This window comes from Cebus imitator, unplaced genomic scaffold (genome assembly GCF_001604975.1).
Source record: "Cebus imitator isolate Cc_AM_T3 unplaced genomic scaffold, Cebus_imitator-1.0 Scaffold163, whole genome shotgun sequence".
Lineage (NCBI taxonomy): Eukaryota > Metazoa > Chordata > Mammalia > Primates > Cebidae > Cebus > Cebus imitator.
Genome location: NW_016107478.1, coordinates 2,208,191 through 2,228,647, shown reverse-complemented (window position 1 = coordinate 2,228,647; position 20,457 = coordinate 2,208,191). Strand labels below are relative to the sequence as shown.

The window sequence follows — 20,457 nt, the reverse complement described above, 5'->3', positions numbered from 1 at the left end:
CTAGCTCTCTCAGAGGTCTGGGGTTAAATACAATGTGACAAAACTAAAAGATTATATAGGGCAGTTAGCGTTGTTTATCTCTGATAAATCTGTGAAAAGATATTTCCTGTCATTGACATTTCCGCATTACTAAGTTCAACATGTTCCCCAATCCATGATATATTCAGTAAAAATTGTTGTTTATAAAAAGAAAGAAAATAAAAAAGGACAGATGGATAGATGGACAGAAGGAAGGAAGGTAGGAAGAAAAGAGTACACAAATGAATAATCACCTGCTGCAAAACTAAATGAACACAGCTTTTCAATTCATTCAGAGAATCCAGGCAAATAGATACTTCCCTATTTCCCTGTCTCCAGCAAAAATAAGAGTATTTTAACCCACATTTTCTAGACAGGAGTTGCAATTCTCTACATTTACTGCACCCGTGTGGACTGTGCATGGGAATCTTTCAAAAGAGTTAGAGATTCTTAGAGTAATTTCTAGGGGTTATTGCAAATGCAAAATTCTATCCAATAAATCTGAGAGACTTTTTTACAGTGTATCCATGGACTCATTATGGCCAGTGTTCCATGATTCTGATCAAAGTCATAATGGTTATTTGGGCAGGCTTTAACTTAAATGCCTTTTAGGAAACATTTGAAGACCAGATTGTTATTTTTCTGCTTTTAACCCTCCAAAAACATTGGTTTAAAATGACCAGACATATCTGAGGAAATAGGACTACCTGTCTTATGGGCTTTATCCCCCAGCAACATACTAATAAGAAAGAAAATCAAACAGGAGGAAAAAGTTTAAAGGAAGCAAAAGGAATGCAAATAATTTTTCATAATCCAAACGACTACATTGTCGAAGACACTGTGGTTTACTGGGAAGAACTTGTGATTAGACAGTTAAAGGTTTCAATTCCACTGCAAATATTTACTAGTAATGTGCACTTGGCCCTCAAAAACACTAACAGCACTGATAACGCTTACACAGCACTTCCTGGGAGTCAGTACTATTTTATTTACTCATTTAAATTTCGAACAACCTTATGGGATAGAGATGATGACTTTCCTGTTTTATAGGTGAGTAAATTGAGGCAGAGAGGTTAAGTAACAAGTGAAATGTGGCCCAGCTCACACAACCTACAGGGCCCACCCTTCCCACCCTCTCTTTCCAGCCCCAAGGAGACAGAGTCCAAACTGTCCTGCTGCTTTCTGGAATACAACACTGGCCTCTTTTGCTGGGGGAGGTGGCATGATAGGAATAAACTCAGTGTCATAGCCAATCTATCTGGATACAGGATGACTAATTAAAACAGAGCAGCATGAAAAGCCTGACAAAAGGTCTGACACCTAGTAGGTGTTAATACGATGGCAGTTCCTCTCTTGCCAGCCATGTGGCTGTGGGTAATACACTTTCTCCATCCTAGGACGGTGTGTAAACCGCAGACTTCTTTGCAATGGGGACAATGACTGCGGAGACCAGTCAGATGAGGCAAACTGTAGAAGGATTTATAAAAAATGTCAGCATGAAATGGACCAATACTGGGCAATTGGCGGTCTGGCCAGTGGGTAAGTGACCATTTTTCTGTGGCGTAGATGGGAAGGCACAGCATTAAGTGGAATTCTGAAGGATAGAGGAGAGAGCTAATATAAGCAGAGCTCCCACTCACCTTTCGGAGTAAAGGCTGTAGTGTAAGTGACGCTTCTGGTTGCTCTCTGAGAAGAGTTCCAAGTTGCTCTGGGAGCACGTTCCGTGGACAGACCTAGGCATCAGGAGGGCTGGTTTGGAACACTGAGATGGAGCTGTGTGTGCATGGCAACCACGTAGGCTGCTATACGAGGGCCAGGGGGAGACTTTATTTTAACACCTGCAGTGTGACCGTGTTAGGTGCTTTCTAAGCTTTACGTCTTGAATCGTACTGACAACTTGCCAGGTAGATTTTATCCGGGTCTGTCCCGATCTGCCAGCATTGGTCCCTCCAAGAAGAGTGGTCTCTAGTTAGATAGTAAAGGGATGGATTTCCAGGGCTTCTGAGGATCTCTGAGTTGGTCCTGTTCTCTGGCAAGGACAGAGGAGCAAGGTCAGAAGGGAGGGGCCACACTAGCCTGACATGCACTTTACCTTCCTGCCGTATTTTGCAACTTCTCAGCCTGCAGGTGGAAGAGGGAGACCTTCCCCTCAAATGCTTTAAGAATCATCATATGTAATGCAGCCTGGGGAGGGGAACAGTGACCCTGAATGGGATTTATCTTATTTCTGAACAAAAATCAAATTTCAATTTTTAAAGTTGTCACTAGAGAGAGACTCTTCAAGTGGGAGGCTTCTCTCAGGACTACCTTATAAGATAGTTATTATAATCCCCACCTCACAGATAAGGAAACTGAGGCCCAGGAAGTTTCAGTGAGTTCCAGGGTCACCCAGCTGGAGTGCGGGATAGCAGACATTCAAAGCCAGCAGTAGGGTCTGACAGGACCCTGTAGGGGGGAACGGAAGGAGTGGCTCACTGGCCAGGGCACCTTGTGCAAGGCACTTATCTACATGGAACTTTAGTTTTGTCATCTGTAGGAGGAAGTTAATAACATACTTCTTTCAAAGTGCTGTGATGATTGAACAAGTGAATATAGCTAATAAACGAGGTGCTGGGCAGCTTGTGTGGTGGATTCTGTTTGTGCACCACTGTCAGATTTCACAGGCCAGTCCACCCATTGCTCCTGGCAGGGAGACCCTGGGTTGGTCAGTTACCTTAATGTTTCTCACTGCAAAATGGGGATAATAATAATACTTACTTCCTAATTATTAATCCTCATAAGGATTAAATGAACCACTTTGTGTAAATTGATTAGGATGATGCTTCCACAAAGTAAGCACCACATTATATTTGTTAAATAAAATAAATATGTACATGTTTTGATACATGGACATGTGTCATGGGAAAGAGAGCCCAGACAATTCTGGTGAGGAACAGAATCCAGGCCAGTAAGTGGAAGCTGGTAAGAGACAGAGACTGTTAATAAAAAACAGAACTTTCAGCAGTTAGAGATGGTCAAGAATGGAGGCTTACCCAAGGAGGCAGTGAGAAATAATGTCTAGGATAGACATTAGATGGAATTCTGAAGGACAGAAGAGAGAGCTAATACAAACAGAGTTCCCACTCACCTTTCTGAGAAAAGACTATAGTGCAAGTGGCACTTCTGGCTGCTCTCTAAGGAAAGTTCTAATCTAGAGAGTTCTAGATTAGACATTATTTCTGGATTCTTTTCCTCTCTAAAATGGAGATAACATCTATTGCCCAGAGCTGCAGGGACACTAATGAGATGATGCATGGAGCCACCGACTGCTCTGTTTGTCACCAGTCACACCCTCAGTAAACAGTAATTATTGTGAATAATATTGTAAATGTGTTGTGATGAGGGTTGTACAGAAATTAAGAAAACTACCACTTCAAACAGCACGCAGTATAGTGAGGGCGTTCTCCGGCAAGGACAGAGGAGCAAGGTCAGAAGGGGCCACACTAGCCTGACATGCACCTTACTTTGCTCCCATATTTTGCAGCTGTAGTGAGGGTGACAAATACATAAATAGCACATTTATCATAGACCAAGCAGTGTTTTAAGGACTTCATAAACATGGCACATGTGGTCCTCACAACATCCCCTGTGGTAGTATTTTCATGGTCCCATTTACTTATGAGGAGACTGAGGCACAGAGGTGGTAAGTGGCTACCCAAGCTTTAACTGGCTTGCCTAAGGTCACCTGGGTAGTAAGGAGAAGAACAGGGATTGGATCTGAGACGTCTGGCTCCAAAGTCCACGCGTTTACCTGTTATGTTGCCCTACTCTCCCAAGGCAACTGTAGTAATACAGGACAATCAATGCACAACGGTGCAAGCACGGGGTGTCCTGAGGGATTTCAAGCACCACAAGTGTCAGTGAAACTTCTCACCGCAGTGGCAACAGAGCTCAATCTTGACAGATAAGTCGGAGATAAAACAGTGACTGTCTGGAAAGGCATTCTGGGCGCAGAGAACAGCAGCTATCATGGAAGGAGCTGAGTAGATGGAAAAGAGCAAGCCTCTTCACATGGGGGACTGGGGCACATGGCAATGGTTAAGAGTGGCCAGAGATGAAGCTGGAAAGCTGGTTTAGAGCGGGTATCAAGGGCCTTGAAGGCTGTGCCAAGGAACTTTTGCTTTTCTTCAGTAGGGTCTGACAATCAAGATTACACAATCCAAACCCTAACCTCTTCACCATCTCTGTCTCTTCCTCACAGGATAAATTTGTTCACAAACACTTTGGAGGGCCCAGTTCTTGATCACAGGTATTATGCAGGTGGATGCTCCCCACATTACATCCTGAACACAAGGTTTAGGAAGCCCTACAACGTGGAAAGCTACACGCCACAGGTAAGGGACAGCCAGGTAGCAGTGGAGGGAGCCCCAGCTGCGTACCCAGTTAGCAGGATCCATGGCCTAGCCCAACAGCCTGCTAGCTGTGTGACCTTGGACACATCCCCTTTTCTCTTTGAGCTTCAGTTTCTTCGTATGTAAAATGAGCAGTTCCTTCCTCCAGATATTGTGGTGAAGATGACATGCTGCAAGTAGTAACAGGAGGGTGGTCGTCGAGCACTAATAATAGAAACCATAAGATCGAAAGCTACCTTGAAGGTAGAAATACAGCTTAGGATTTGGAGCCACACTGACTTGGTGGCCCTGCCACTTACCATCTATGTAATCCTATAGCTCTGAGCTTCTGTTTTCCTATCTTCAAATTGGGAGTTATAGAGGTCCTACCCTGTAGGGAGAGGATTAGTGAGATCATGTATGTCAGTATTTAGCACCGCATCTGGCTTAATGGTGAGTCCACCGGAAATGTTAACTCTTGCTGCTGTTGTTATTGCATTCTTATCAAATCCCTGCCTATTAAAAGCAGGCATTGCTCTAAGCATTTTATGAAATGATCTACCAAGGTAAGACCCTATTATGACTAATGTACAAACTTAGAAATACATCTCACAGAGAGTGAGGTTTAGAATATCCCATAAGACACACACACGCTTGAGATCTGATGGGAACACACTGGGTTCCAGGCCTGGCTCTGCCACAGGTCCTGATTTTACCTTAGGTTAAGTTCCTTTTCCACTTTGGGCCTCAATATTCTCATCTGTGAAATGAGGGGACTAGACTAGAGGGTCTTGATGGAAATTTCCACTTCCGAAATTGCACGATGTGTTTTAGCCAAGTGTGGTGGTACGTGTCTATAGTCCCAGCTATTCGGGAGGCTGAGGTGGGAAGATTGCTTGAGCCCAGGAGGTTTGAGGCTACAATGAGCCAAGGTCGTACCACTGCACTCCAACATGGTGACAAAGCAAGATCCTGTTTTAAAATGTATATATTGCACCATTTTGAAGGCTAGCTCCTCCTTATCCCTCCTTCCCTTCCTCCCCAACACGCTTTTTAGCCAAGAAAGAACAAATTTATCTTAGCATCAAACACACCCTCCATCAGGGTGTCCAGTGCCACCCACAAAACCTCTGCTTTCAAGGGGGAGTCTCAGAGCAGCCATTACCATCCAGGAGAAAGTGGATCCTAACTCAGGCGGGACATACGTGATAAAGTCTCCGTTCTCCATACCAACTTTATTTGAGGGCTGTGCCAGGTGCTGTGCCGTGATTTAACAGAATGAACCCAATCCTCAGAACAAGCCTGATGGAAGGGACCATTATCGCCTCCATTTTACACATGAAAAAACAGAGGCATTTGTCCAAAGTCACCCGACTAGGAAAGAGCAGAGAGGCAGCACATCTCAGCAGCCACACTGCAGACCATGTCCAAACTGATCCTCCTTCCCCTTGGGGCAGCTGAGCTGTTGCACCCTCCTCTGGGAATTACAGGCATCCAGAAGCCCATGGGAGCTGGGGCAGGGAGGTGACTCGGGACTGGTCACTCCAGGGCCCCCGAGGCGGTACCCTTGGAAGTTCCCCTACACACAGAGCCATGAACACTGGTTTTCAAGCAAATGGCTCTCCTACAATCTCTCTAAGGCACTTTCCTGCCCTTGTCACTCCATCCCCCAGCCACTGCCTTAGACCAGACCCTCGTCAACCATCACCTGCCTGCTCATACAGCCTCCTCGTGGGTTTGTCTCTCTGACTCCAAATTTTTTCCTTCCATCCCAACCACCACTGCCCCAAATCATCTTGCTGAGGCTTGATCGACTTCTTCTGCTGACTCATCTTTGAATTAAGCCCAGATTTCAGAACAAGTAATTCAAAAGCCTCACTATTTTGATGCCAGAAACTCCTCTCACAACATCCCCACTTTTTCCCCTCACTCTTTCAGCTTCTCACAGAACCACACTGCTATTCCTGGGGCACATCCTGCTCTTTCCCACCTCCATGCTTTTGCTTTAGCTGACCCAAAGCCCAGAATGTTCCCCTACATTTCCAACAGTTGTAATCTGAATAAAAAACCAGCCTCTAAGTTTCCACCCAAGGCACTGAACAGGTCGGTCTCTGCTACTGAATCAAGAGCCCTGAGGTAGGGACACAAATTGGCCCTGATTTTTCTGTATCCAGAGCATCTAGTTCAGTATCCAGCACATAGTAGGAGTAGATTTGCTGTCTGCTCACTGGTATTGAACTGATTTGAGTCAAATGAAATAAAAAACACTTTCTTTTTTCTTCCTTTAGACGCAAGGCAAATATGAATTTGCACGGGAAGAATATGAATCATACTCGGATTTTGAACGCAATGTCATGGAGAAAACAATAAAAAAGTCTAGTTTCGGTTTTGGTTTAAAAATACCTGGAATATTTGAACTTGGCATCAGTAGTCAAAGTGATCAAGGCAAACACTATATTAAGAGAATCAAACGATTCTCTCATACTGTAAGTATGCCTGTGTTGCTTTTAAACATATATGTTGTCTTACTCCATTTTCTGTTGCTGTAACAGGACACCACAGAATGGATCATTTAAAAAGAAAAGACATTTACTGGGCTCACAGTTCTGGAGACTGGGAAGTCCAAGATCAAGGGGCCATATTGGTGAGAGCCTTCTTGCTGCATCATAACACACGGAAGGCATCACGTGGTGAGGAAGCACATGCAGGAGACAGAAAACAGGGGGCTGAACGTCATTCTTTTATCAGGACCCCACTCCCCCTATAACTAACCCTCTCCTGAAACAACAGCATTAATCTATTCACGAGGACAGAACCGTCATGACATAATTACCTCATAAAGGTGCCCCTTTTAAAACTGTTACAACGCCATTCAATTTCAACATGAGTTTTGGAGGGGACACTCCATCAATAGCATGTGGATTCTTTTGAAATTTCATGCTCACAGGTGTGTCTATATTCCACATTACTATTAGTCCTAACAACAAATCATACTTCTCTTGTCTTGAAATCTTTTTGAAAAAATAATTACAGAAGGTTATAGAGCTAGAGGCAGGTTATCTCTGCCTCTATCTCTCTCCTTTTAAAAAGACCAGGCAGAGATGACCTTCTATAATTATTTTCTCTCATTTTCTAATAAACTTTTCCCTTAGGTTTTCAATGAGCTTACGATGTAGGTTTGAAGACCAGAATATCTCTGGAGACTTTTCAACCCATAGGAATCTGACTTTTATCCCAGACATCCTGCTGAAATTCTCTCTGGAATGTCACCCAAGACCTCTTCTCTGACTTCTTAGGGTGCTTGGTGGAGACGACTAAACCATTGCTCTCCTGCTTCTCCTGCTTTCTTTCTGCTCATCAGCTTCCTTCCAGGGTCTAATATTCCCATCTGTTCTTTATTTAATTCGTGGCCCTCTTCCCTTTGTACTCTCCAATCTCCCCTGGGTGACCCCTTCAACTCACTCCTGTTATCGGCACGAGCTATGAGTTTTCATCACTGCTCCTAACCTCTCAGTTAACTTCAGACCTTCCCTATCCACTCTTCTGAGCATCTCACCTGGGCATCGTGCTGACACTCCAAGGCAATGCCTTCTTCCTAAATTTTCAATGGATGTTAATGGCATATTCCCCTCTACTTTCCCAGGCTAAAAACTGAACCAGAATCATTGGTTCTCACTTCAGCTTCATGTCCACATCTGTTGAGTACCAAATCCTTCAGTATTACTCTTCAATATTTTTTACACTAACTCCTATTACCTCTTAATTAATCCAGGTTATTTAATCTCTTACTGTCCCTAACTAAACGGTCTCTCTGTCTCCTACTTGCCCCTTCACACACATGAAGAAATGTTTCTATGATGCTAATCTGATTGTATCATCTGCTTCCTATTGCTTACTCCCTCCCCTTTTCCTTCTCTCCCTTCCAGCTACCTGATTCAAATTGCCAGTTATAGGATCTTTTTTTCCCATTTATTTATTTTATTGCATTTTAGGTTTTGGGGTACATGTGAAGAACATGCAAGATTGCTGCATAGGTACACACATGGCAGTGTGATTTGCTGCCTTCCTCCCCATCCCCTACATCTGGCATCTCTCCCCTTGCTATCTCTCCCCAGCTCCCCACCCCCCACCGTCCCTCCCCTATTTCCCCTCAACTGACCCCAGTGTGTACTGCTCCCCTCCCTGTGTCCATGTGTTCTCATTGTTCAACACCCACCTATGAATGAGAACATGCAGTGTTTCATCTTCTGCTCTTCTGTCACTTTGCTGAGAATGTTGGTTTCCAGGTTCATCCATGTCCCTACAAAAGACACAAACTCATCATTTTTGATGGCTGCATAATATTCCATGGTGTATATGTGCCACATTTTCCCTGTCCAGTCAGTTATAGGATCTTAATGTTGGGCCAGGCACTAACCTAGAGACAGACTAGGGATCTCTAGTCTAAAGGATAACATTCTTGCCTTCATGTTCACAGTGTAGTAGGAGTAGCAAATGTGAAAACCAATCTATTATCCTTAATTACATCAGTTATAATACAACATGGTATATGCTATAAAGGAAATACAAGCAAGTACAGTGCAGTCCTGGAGAAGGGAGTGCCAGCATGTATCTGGGAACTTCAGGTTGGTATCAAATTGGAAGCAATGGCAAAGTAGAGATTTAAAAGATGAGTAGGTATGTGTCGGGCAGAAAAGGGAGAAAATAACATTTCAGGGAGAAGGAACAGCATGTGCAAATAATATGAAAGAGAATGGCAGGTTTGGGGAACTGTGAAAAGTTGAATGAATATTGACCTACGTGGTTGGCAGAAAGTAGTAAAGTATGGAGAGAAAATCTTTGGGTTGGAGAAGCTGAAGCCAGAGAGGCTACTGGAGGACAAATTGTGATGATGCTATATTCAAAATAAGGGAGCTGATTTTATTCTGAAGGCTACAGCAAGCCATGCAAGGTTTTGCTTTAAGCCAAGAGGAGCATTGACATAACACAATCTGAATTTTAGGATGTCAGCTGTGATTGGGGCATTGATGGAGGCTAGAGAAAGGAAAGAGATCACAGAGGAAGCTTCTATAATAATGCCAACAAAAGGAGATGCAACCTAAAACAGTCAGAAAAATAATGAACAGAGTACCTAGTGACTGCTTATTTAGGAAAGGTAAGGGAGAAGGAAGACGGTCAGAAGCCACTAAGGCAGGACTAGAATGGGGCGAGAGCAAGCTGGGAGAAAAAGTGAAGCACCGGGGCAACAGGCACCAGCGGAGCTGGCATGGCTTTGTAGAGCTGAAGGATTTAGGATTGGACAGAACGTACCTCACAGACATTTCCCACCTTCCTCTTTTTCTCTGCCCATACAGCAGGATAGGGAATGCTCACCTAGGGTTGTACTAACACCTCCTAGATGTTTATACTTCATCTGGCATCACAAACTTTCAGTGTCTTCCATGAATGGAGAGTCACCAAACTTTTTCTGTAAAGGGCCAGATAGTCAATATTTTAGGCTTCGTGAGACTGCAAGGTCTCCTTTGCAACTATTCAACGCTGCCATTGTAGTGTGACACCAGTTGTAAACCATACGTAAATAAATGGATGCAGTTGTGTTCCAACAAAACTTTATTTACAAGTACAGGCTCTGTAGTTGCTATGAGGCTGTATTTTGCTGACTCCTGCCATACACTATCATAGCTGGTCTTCCTAAAGCATCTCTTTTACTCTTTCTTGCATGGCTTTTTTTCTGAGTTTACAAGGCATCAGCAAAGCAGGCGCTTTTGCAGGTTAGCAAACCCCATGTCCCATCGGAGAGGCGCCATGCCCTCCAGCTGTTCCCTGTCATGCCTGCTTCTGTTACCCTTCTCAGTCCTTATTTTCTACAGTAAGGAGGTGAATTAACAGCAAACTCTTCCAAGCTGAACAGGATGTCAGAATATTTATGAGCACTGAAAGCTTGTCAAAGAGGCCGTCTTCCCTCAAGTATCCTAAAGGAATCATAAGAGTGATGACCCTGGGCCAAGAACATCGAATGGGTTTGTAAAGTTCAATTTCTCGTTCCAGATTCCTAACTTTAAAGGTCTGGTTTTCCCATGTTGGTATTTCATTTAGAAAAGCGTATTTCTGCATGCACGCTCTGACCTTGAAGTAGCACATTACAAGCTGAAATCCAGAAGCCTCATGCTCCATTACGAGTTCCTTCAGAGAGTTAAGCAGCTACCTCTGGAGTATGGCTACGGGGAATACAGAGATCTCTTCCGTGATTTTGGGACCCACTACATCACAGAGGCCGTGCTCGGGGGCATTTATGAATACACACTCGTTATGAACAAAGAGGCCATGGAGAAAGGAGGTACACTGCCTGAGGGACCATGGTTTTCCTAAAAGCTGGGGGAAGAGTCATAAGTTGAACTTCTAGATTTTTTCTACCTACCTGGCTATACCTTCGCAATGTCATTTGCAGATCCTCTTCCTCCTCTTTTTGACTGACAATGTCAGTCCTCCTCTGCCTAGCTCCCTAGCCCATTCACTTTTCTACAGTTCTTCTCTTCTGTGCAATTGTATCCAATCCCACAGCTATGGATGCCTTCAGCATGCAGGTAACTTCTAGATCTCTTCCTGCACCCAAGAGTTTATGCTGAAATGTTTCTCTGATGTCTCCATGTGAATGTGTAACAACCCTCACCAGCTGAACATGCGCCCAAAGAGAACTTTTGACTTTCTCTTTCCAATAGGTTTCTTATTTAGCCATCCATATCTCAGAAATTGTTCCACCATCCAACCAACGGCTGAAGCCAAAAACCTAGCAGTCAACCTTGATTATTTTTTTCTTTAAATCTATTGTTTTTCCTTCTCTTCCAATCCATCAGCTCTACCTCAAATTATATATATATATATATATATATATATATATATATATATATATATATTTTTTTTTTTTCCTATTACCACCATAGGCTCACCCCATGACCAGAGCTTCACATTCAAAATGTAATGTGAATGTGAATCAAGTATGAGTTTTGGAAGAGGTAGATTCTGATTCAGCAGGTTTGGAGTGAGACCTGAGAATACATTTCTAACAAGCTTTGGAGTGATGTTGATGCTGCTGGCCAGTAGACCATACTTTACTTTGGAGATGATTACTGTGGTCTCCAAACTAATATTCCACCCCATCCCTCTCCTATAATTCATCTTCATACAGATATCCCAGGTCTTTCTAACTCCAATCAACTACAAGTCTAAAGTGTGAGTGCTGCTTTCCAAACCAATATCCTTTCCAATGACACGGCACTCGTTGAGTTAAGTGAACTGCTGTCAGTCACACGGATTGCAGTGGCAAAGCCAGGGCTTGGTTGCCAGTCCATGTGTTTGCAAGAGGACACATGGTACACAGTGTAAATTTATACACTGTGGCCTCAATCTTGTCAAAATCAGAGGTAACTTCCTCTATAAAAATGGTTTCAAAAGTGCTTTTCATAGTTCCTCAAACTGATTCCCATAAAAGGGCTCAATAAGGAAATAAGCTGGGAAAACTCAATAGATTCCACTCTCAGAGTTTCATGAATGTTCTCCAATAAAATGACCTCTCCACCTATTTTGCTGCAACATTTGTCACATTTTCTTGACCACAGAAGTTCCTTTTCTTGTAACATCTGCTACCATCTCATGGGATTCATGTTTCAAGAAATGCCCTGTGAGAAAAACTGATCTACGCTAACATTGCTAGACAGCCCCAGGGGTCAAAGTTGCTCTTTTCTCCCTGAACTGGCCTCAAAGTGCTCAGAGAGGTGCTTATAAGTCATGTCTGAAATTTCAGCAAGACCAGGGAAGGAGGATGCCTCAGGGAGAATAAGGGTGAATGAAGTAGGAAATAGTCCAAAAATGATGAAGAAATCAGGGAAATTGACCCCTCCTCTTTGCCAGATACTATTCGTTACTTTTTATATGCATTACATAGATTAATTAATTAACACACTTTTTCTACTTTATCAAAGATGGGAGAAGGGTGGCTCAGGGAGGGCAGGCAGATTGTAGCAGTCTCTGTACTCTCTGGATCTATCCCTAGAGAATCAACAGGGAGATCAAATTTTTAGAAAATGACTCTGAGCACTTCCCCTCTCTGGAAAGTCAGCAAAAATCCTCAGAGAGCATTGGGAGGAGGCTGAAAGGGGAAGTTGGGTCTGCGCGCTATGAGGTCTCTGCCCTGGTGCCTTTTGCTGTCTGCATTTCTTGTTATCAGGCTGATGACCTATTTATTTGAACCTGAATCCTTGTGACATCCAACAAGGACTAGGCCTCTGGACTCCATCAAAGGAAAAGGGACACAGTGAATTACCTTTTAAGTCATGGACCTTTTTCCTTGCTTTCTTCAGATTATACTCTTAACAACGTCCATGCCTGTGCCAAACACGATTTTAAAATTGGTGGTGCCATTGAAGAGGTCTACATCAAGCTGGGTGTGTCCGTAGGCAAATGCAGGGGTATTCTGAATGAAATCAAAGGTGAGTGACAGGGGCTTGTGACTTCCACACTTACAATGTTTATCCTCCTAGTGCCTCCAGTGATTACATGTCCATCCCTTTTTGAGACAAACACTATCCCAACTTCTATGCCAAGTATGTCCTTCTGTTCTTTATAGTTTTACCACCTAATGTATCACTAACTAACATGGCTTAGTGTTGCTTGTTTTTGAACTTTATATGGATGGAATATAATCCTTCCAGTCTTGTGTTTTCCATACGACATAATGTTTTTGTGTATAATTATAGCTAGTTCACTTCTGTCACTGCATACTATTTTGTTGTATGACTATACCACTTCTTCTTTGTCCATTCTACTATTGATGAACACTTGGATTATCTCATCTTTCAAGCAATTATATAGATGCTGCTCTGAACATCTTACATAGTTATCTGGTGGACACAGACAAATGTCTTTCTAGGGAGTACATATAGGACTAGAATTGCGGGGTTGTAGAGGCTGGGCTTTTTCCACTTGACTAGATATTGCTAAGCTGTTTTCTAGAATAGCTGTACCAGTCTATACTCCTGTTGGCAGTAGATGAGGACTCCTTCCCTCCCCAGCCTTTCTGTGTGAGATGGGGGTCTCACTGTGTTGCCCAGGCTGCAGTGCAATGGCGTGATCTCAGCTGACTGTAATCTTCACCTTCAAGGCTCGGGCAATCCTCTCACCTCAGCCTCCTGAGTAGCTGCAACTACAGGTGAATGCCATCATGCTCAGCTAATTTTATTTTTTATAGAGACAGGGTTTCAACATGTTGCCCAGGCTGGTCTCAAACTCCTGGGCTCAAGCCATCTACCATCCGCATTGGGCCCCCAAAGTGCTGGGATTGCAAGCATGAACCACCAAGCCTGGTCGAGATGTCCCCTACTTTTTAATGATGCTCAGGTGTTGCAGGCTCAGACTTGAGGAGTTTTATACCAGTTCTTTTTTTTTTTTTTTCTTTTGAGATGGAGTTTCACTCTGTCACCCAGGCCAGAGTGCAGTGGCACAATCTCAGCTCACTGCAACTCCCGCCTCTCGGGTTCAGGCACATGCCACCATGCCCAGCTAATATTTGAATTTTTAGCAGAGACAGAGTTTTGCCATGTTGGCCAGGCTGGTCTTGAACTTCTGACTTCAAGTGATCTGCCCCCGTTGACCTCCCAAAATGCTGGGATTACAGGCATGAGCTATCATGCTGAGCTGCTTTACACTAGTTCTTTTGGCACTGGGGATTTAGACACATTAGAATGGAAATTGCCCATTGATATGATTGAGAGCTTTCTGGGAAACTCGCTAAGTCCAAATAATAATTGCTTTATAGTGGTCACTGTTTAGTATGTGTCAACTACATGCTTAGCACAGCCTTTATTAATTTTCCCGCAATTGTCATCTCACACAAAGAAGTGAGATAGCTTAAGGTCTGGACAGGGATGTCTGGTAAGTACTTTCATCTCTCCAAGATTTCTTATCTGCACAGTGAGGATTATATAATTACTATTTCGTAGTGAAGATTAGATGCATTCATACATGTACGTACTTATATTAGTGACTGACACATAAATAATCAATAATTATTAGCTGTTAACATTTATTCTTTCTATGGATGCAGAGTATCCATTTTATAGATGAGAACAAAAAGAAATCTCCCACTGTATAAATGATTTGTCCAAAACCACAAGGCTAGACAAAGTCAGAGCTGGATTCATGCCTGGTCAAGGTGTGTAGGGTGAGTGGAGGAGAGGATGAACTCAGTTTCCAATCATATGAGCTCCACTACACTCTACCTGCAGGAGCCAATTTGGAGAGAGGAAAGTTATTTGACCAAGGAACAGTGGCTATGAAACCAGACAGACCTTGTTTAAAATTTATCAGCTACTAGCTGTGTAGGCCTTGGCAAGTCACTTAACTATTCCAGGAAGAGTTTCATAATTGGTCAAGTAGAGCTAATAATGCTGGGCTCCTAAAATTGCTGTCTAGTAAAAGAAAATATTGTCGCTTATCTATTTCTATATCTATCCATCTCTCTGTCTGTGTGTCTATCATCCGTCTATCTATCAACTGTTTATTATCTATCTACCTATCATCTATTTATTATCTATCCTCTGTCTATCTATCTATCTATCATCTATCTATCTTTCTACCAATCTATTGTATATCTCTTATCACCTATCTATCCTATCTATCTATCTATCTATCTTTCTAGCAATCTATTATCTATCTCCTATTACCTATCTATTATCTATCATGTATCTGCCTATCTACTCTCTGATCTACCTACCTATTTACCAATCTATTATCTACCTAGCTACCTCTGTATTATCTATTTATCTATCTATCATCTATCTTCCATAAACTTAGTAACTAGCACTCACAGCTGCCCAAGATAAATGTTTTTTTTTTTTTCTTGTCCTGCCCCCAATTTGTGTTACCTATGGCTGGATGAGTTTCCCTTTGCCCCATGCACCATGGCTGCCCTATGGACAAGGAAGTGTCTGGTCTATGCACAATTCTCAGACAAGTTCAGTGAATATGATGTAACCAAATTGTTGGTTGGGTTGCAGTATTTTCTAGGGGGCAAAGGGGTATCCTCTGTGACCTGCTAGCTCTCTGTGTCCATTCCAGACAGAAAAGAGAGGAACACCATGGTGGATGACTTGGTGGTCTTGGTACGAGGAGGGGCAAGTGAGCACATCACCACCCTGGCGTACAAGGAGCTGCCGACAGCGGACCTGATGCAGGAGTGGGGAGACGCTGTGCAGTACAACCCAGCCATCGTCAAAGTTAAGGTACGCAGCGCTGCTCTACCCATCCTTTTCTCCATCCACAAAATAGCTTCTGAGGGCCTACTATGAGCCAAGGTATGAAATGCAGAGATCACTAATGCGCAGGACCTAATTTTGAGACACATATTTGATAGTAGAAAATATATTTGAAATAAATAGGCCGGGTGCGGTGGCTCATGCCTGTAATCCCAGTGCTTTGGGAGGCCGAGGGGGGTGTATCACGAGGTCAAGAGATTGAGACAATCCTAGCCAACATGGTGAAACCCCACCTCTACTAAAAATACAAAAATTAGCTGGGCGTGGTGGCGTGCGCCTGTAGTCCCAGCTACTCGGGAGGCTGAGGCAGGAGAATTGCTTGAACCTGGGAGGCGGAGGTTGCAGTGAGCCGAGATCATGCCACAGCACTCCAGCCTGGCGCCTGGCAATGGAGCAAAACACTGTCTCAAAAAAAAAAAAAAAAAAAAAAGGAAAATATATTTGAAATAAATAAATTATAACACACTGCTCAGCACTACCTAGAGACCCTCGATGCCCTTTCACTTGGGCTCCAAGTTGCTAAAGGAAACTAACAATCAGCTTCTAATTCTAGTCTGCTCCTTTTTCTTCTTCTTTTTTTAAAGACAGGGTCTTGCTTTCTCGCCCAGGCTGGGGTTCAGTGGCATGATCTTGGCTGACGGCAGCCTCTAACTCGTGGGCTTAAGTGATCCTCCTGCCTCTACCTACCAAGTAGCCAGGGTTATAGGTGCATGCCATCACACCTGGCTAATTTAATTTTTTTTTTTTTTTTGGAGAGATGGGGGTCTTGCTATGTTGCCCAGGCTGGTCTTGAACTCCTGACCTCAAGTGATCCTACCACTTTTGGTAGGATCCTACCAGAATTCTGTGATGACAGGTATGAGCCACTGTGCCTGGCCTCTAGCGTCTCTAATGAAATAAAAGAAATATTAATTTAATTCATTAATCAATTTAATTAAATAATTAATATTCCTTTTGTTTCATTAAAGAATCACTCATTTATGTATTCATTTGAACATTATGCATTCAACCAACAAATAGTTGGTAAACTTCTGCTATGCCACAGGAAATACGGTACTAGGGGAAAATAGAGGAAGATGCAAGGATACAACATACGGTCTATGAGCTACAGTAAGATACACACACACGTAATTATCTTACAGGCCAAGATAAGACATCACAACAACTAGTATGTCTTGATCACTTAATATATTCATGACCCTCTTTAGAAATGCTTTTTCATCTAATATTTAGAAATGTTATTTTATCTAATCCCCACACTCGTCAGCAAATTAATTATTCTTATCCCCATGTTGTGATTGTCAAAAATCGAGGGCTAGAGAGTTTGCATCCATCATTGACTGTTCAAGAGCCTATTCGGTTCAAACAAAAGACTTTGACTTCTTCCCTCCCCTCTAGACTTTCCTGTGGGCTTGGTGAATAAAAAATAATGATTCTAACCACTTGTCACCCAAACTAGAGGGGTTTCACAATGTTAAACTAAAAGGATGCTTGTTAGGCCAGGACTGTCACACATGTCAGCAATGGTAGGTCCTTGCCTGTGGGGACTTCCAAATGGTACCCATAGCACATCTTAATGCCATGCTGTTCTTGCCAGTGTCTGTGCAGTCATTTTGGGCCAGTACTCACCCCCTGGAGATCCCACCTTGCAGTCAAGGTAGAGGGTTGAGGGGCTGGAGCTCTGAAGAGAGACTCTGCAGTCCCCAGCCCGGGTGATTTATTTATTTGCATGTTAAATACATAGTTTCTGCAGAACAAGAAGGCTGCCATTCAAATCCTTTCCTTTGCACTTATTCATCAGTGGCACTTAGGGTACAGTTGCTGGCAAACATGAGAAGGATAAAATCAGCTGAGCTGCAGGAGCTCCTGAGAAATCTGGGCTTGGCTGATGCCATGGTGGCATTGGTCGGGCATCACAGATGGTCATGGGAGAGAACAGAGTTCGGGGAAAATAGATCCCTAGCCTTTATCTATTCTTCCTGTGATATCTTACCTGAATCTTTTTTAAAAAACTGAAAACCAAAGGAATGCCCTGGTTACTCAGATCAGTTAAATGTGCCTGCCTGGGCACTGGGAATGTCAAATGCCAAGCATGTGATGTGATGTGGGATGTGTTAGAGAATCAGAGATGTTTTGGGAGTGTTGCAGGAGTGGAGGAGGCAGGAGCGTTGAAGGTTGTCACATACCTCCGTACCTTCCTACCCTGAGTTGGAAATCCATACTCCCGGTATCCTGCTCTCACAAGCATTCTTTTCTGGCAAGAAGAAATTGCAGATGGCTTCACATTATGTCAGAATAATTCTTCTCTGCAAAGCCAGCTTACCAGGTAGCTGGAGTGGCAATTGACTTAGGACAGCAGAGCTCAGTAGACAATTTCTAGATGCAACAGTTTCAGCCAAGGCTTAATTATGTAAACCAGCCTTCAAGCTCAAGACCTAAAACATGATTTCTATAGAAGCAGATAGGCAGGGAAGGAGACCACAGAGGAACCCATTCTTAAACTTTAGACATAGATAGCTCTTTGTTCAAAGACTTAAGAGACAGCAATGATATAGGTGAAGGGGAGGAAGGCAGCAACTCACACTGCCACCTGTGTACCTATGCAACAATCTTGCATGTTCTTCACATGTACCCCAAAACCTAAAATGCAATAAAAAAAGACTATATTGGTAGGGTTCTTAAAACACGTACATTTGGTAACAGTTTTAATATATATCAGAGACAGGCTGATCATCTCTGGCAGAACTTGCAATAAAATAAACACTCCTCTTATACAGCAAGAAAACTAGAAAATATCTTTAAGAAATTTCTGCTAAGGACTTAAAAAAAAGAGACAGAGAGAGACAGTAATGAATATATAAAAAGATATATGAACACAAAAGATTGAAATTATGTTCATGATATAGGAAATCATGATGTCTTAAAAACAGAAAAATAGAAGTAAATTTTAGAATACATTTTCTGTGATTTCATAAAATCCAAGAAAATGAAGAATTTATGAAATAAAAGCTGAGGTGTTTAGACACTAAATCAGATGAAAAGACAAGGGGCTGAATACAGGAAATCAAACATGCAATAGCAGAATTAAAGCCCGCATTGGAAGTCATAAAGGACAGAATTGACACTGCAGAAAATTGAGACAGGATGTGTAAGCTGCTATAAACATGCTCTTATAATGCAAGAGACAAGGAAATTAAAACAATGGCAGAAAAGAAATATGATGGACAGAGAGTATAGGAATAGAAATCTTAAAACACAGAGGGTTTTTTTCTAAGAAAGAGACAAGATTACATGTGAAAACACATTAATCAAAACATAAGAAGAGAATCTTCCCTGAGCTGATAACACAGAATGAACAGCTCATTGAAAACTAAGCCAAAGTGCTGAAAATAAAACAAAACTGAAATACATCCTGGTGAAAATGTTTACTTTTAGAAACAAATATATCCTACAGCAATACAAGTCAAACTGGTCCTAGAATTCTTTGCAATGTGAAATGCTTAAAGACAATGGAGCTACAATTGTGAAGTCTTGAAGGAAAAACTTGTGGCCTAGTGAAATAGTCATTAATGGCTGAGGAATTCCAAAGACATTTTAGATATTAAAGGAGTCACATAAAAGGTTGCTAGATTTCACAAATGAAAACACAGGCAGTTCAGTTAAATTTTTGAATATCAGATAAATAAGGAATAATTTTTTTAGTATAAGTATCTCACAAATATTGCATGGGATATACTTAAAAAAGTATTTGTTTTTTTAATCTCAAATTAAAATATAACGGAATGTCCTGCCTTTAACTGATAATCCTTGTCACAAAGTCTGTCATCCATGTACATTTCCATGCTAGTCAAAATAGCTAGGTTGTGGACTGGGACCTATGCTGATGGAGAGGTCGTTGTATGAATTATTGGCATTGCCCAGGGCAGGAGGGAAAAAATATGGTAATGAATGGTGCTCACACAGAGATCAGGACATAATGCCTAGGTCATGATGCAGAGAAACAACCTTCACATTTCAGTAGCTTGGTAGAACAAAAGTTTATTTCTCAATCACATATGTCCAAAGTGTGTTGGCAAGGTGGATTTGCTCAATGTAGTTGCTCACAGATCCAGACGATGGGGGCTGCATCTTGTCATGTGCTCCCGAGATGACCACAGCTGTGATAGTAAAGGAGTAGGACAAGTCACCTCACTCTGTTTGGAAAGCCTCAAGCTTGAAGTGACATTCTCATCTCACCTATCACTGGTCAAAACAAGTCATATTGCAAACCTACCTTCAAAGAGAGCAAGAGTGGCAGCCTAACCATGTACCCAGAAGGAAACAAAGCTGAAATCTTTAATAAGCAGTAATAATGACTCTTAGACCTTTCTCAAAGCAAATTACTCAAAGATTTTCTCAAAGCAAATTACCCTGGTCTAGGGAATGGTTAAAATACAAATGTTGTGGCATTATATGCCTGGAAAGACAATTTTGGATTTGGACTGATAGAACTCACCTGCAAAAATAAATCCTGAATTTCAAATAGGAAAATCTGGCGGGGTGCAGTGGCTCAGACCTGTAATCCCAGCACTGCAGGAGGCTGGGGTGGGTGGATCACGTGAGGTCAGGAGTTCAAGACCAACCTGGCCAACATGGTGAAACCCACCTGTACTAAAAATACAAAAATTAGCTGGGTGTGGTGGTGTGTGCCTATAATCCCAGCTACTTGGGAGGCTGAGGCAGAAGAATTGCTTGAACTCTGGAGGTGGAGGTTGCAGTGA

The 20,457-nt window shown here is 42.5% G+C and overlaps 1 protein-coding gene across 1 annotated transcript in view; it reads left to right on the top strand.

The window, feature by feature from the left end:
• C8B (complement C8 beta chain) overlaps positions 1-20,457 on the top strand; it is a 38,343-nt gene that overhangs the window by 10,494 nt on the left and 7,392 nt on the right. The window contains exons 4-9 of the mRNA XM_017543996.2: positions 1,416-1,557; positions 4,259-4,391; positions 6,677-6,874; positions 10,485-10,725; positions 12,746-12,874; positions 15,501-15,664. Coding sequence (XP_017399485.1) covers positions 1,416-1,557; positions 4,259-4,391; positions 6,677-6,874; positions 10,485-10,725; positions 12,746-12,874; positions 15,501-15,664 — 1,007 coding nt within the window. The remainder of the gene's footprint in view (positions 1-1,415; positions 1,558-4,258; positions 4,392-6,676; positions 6,875-10,484; positions 10,726-12,745; positions 12,875-15,500; positions 15,665-20,457) is intronic.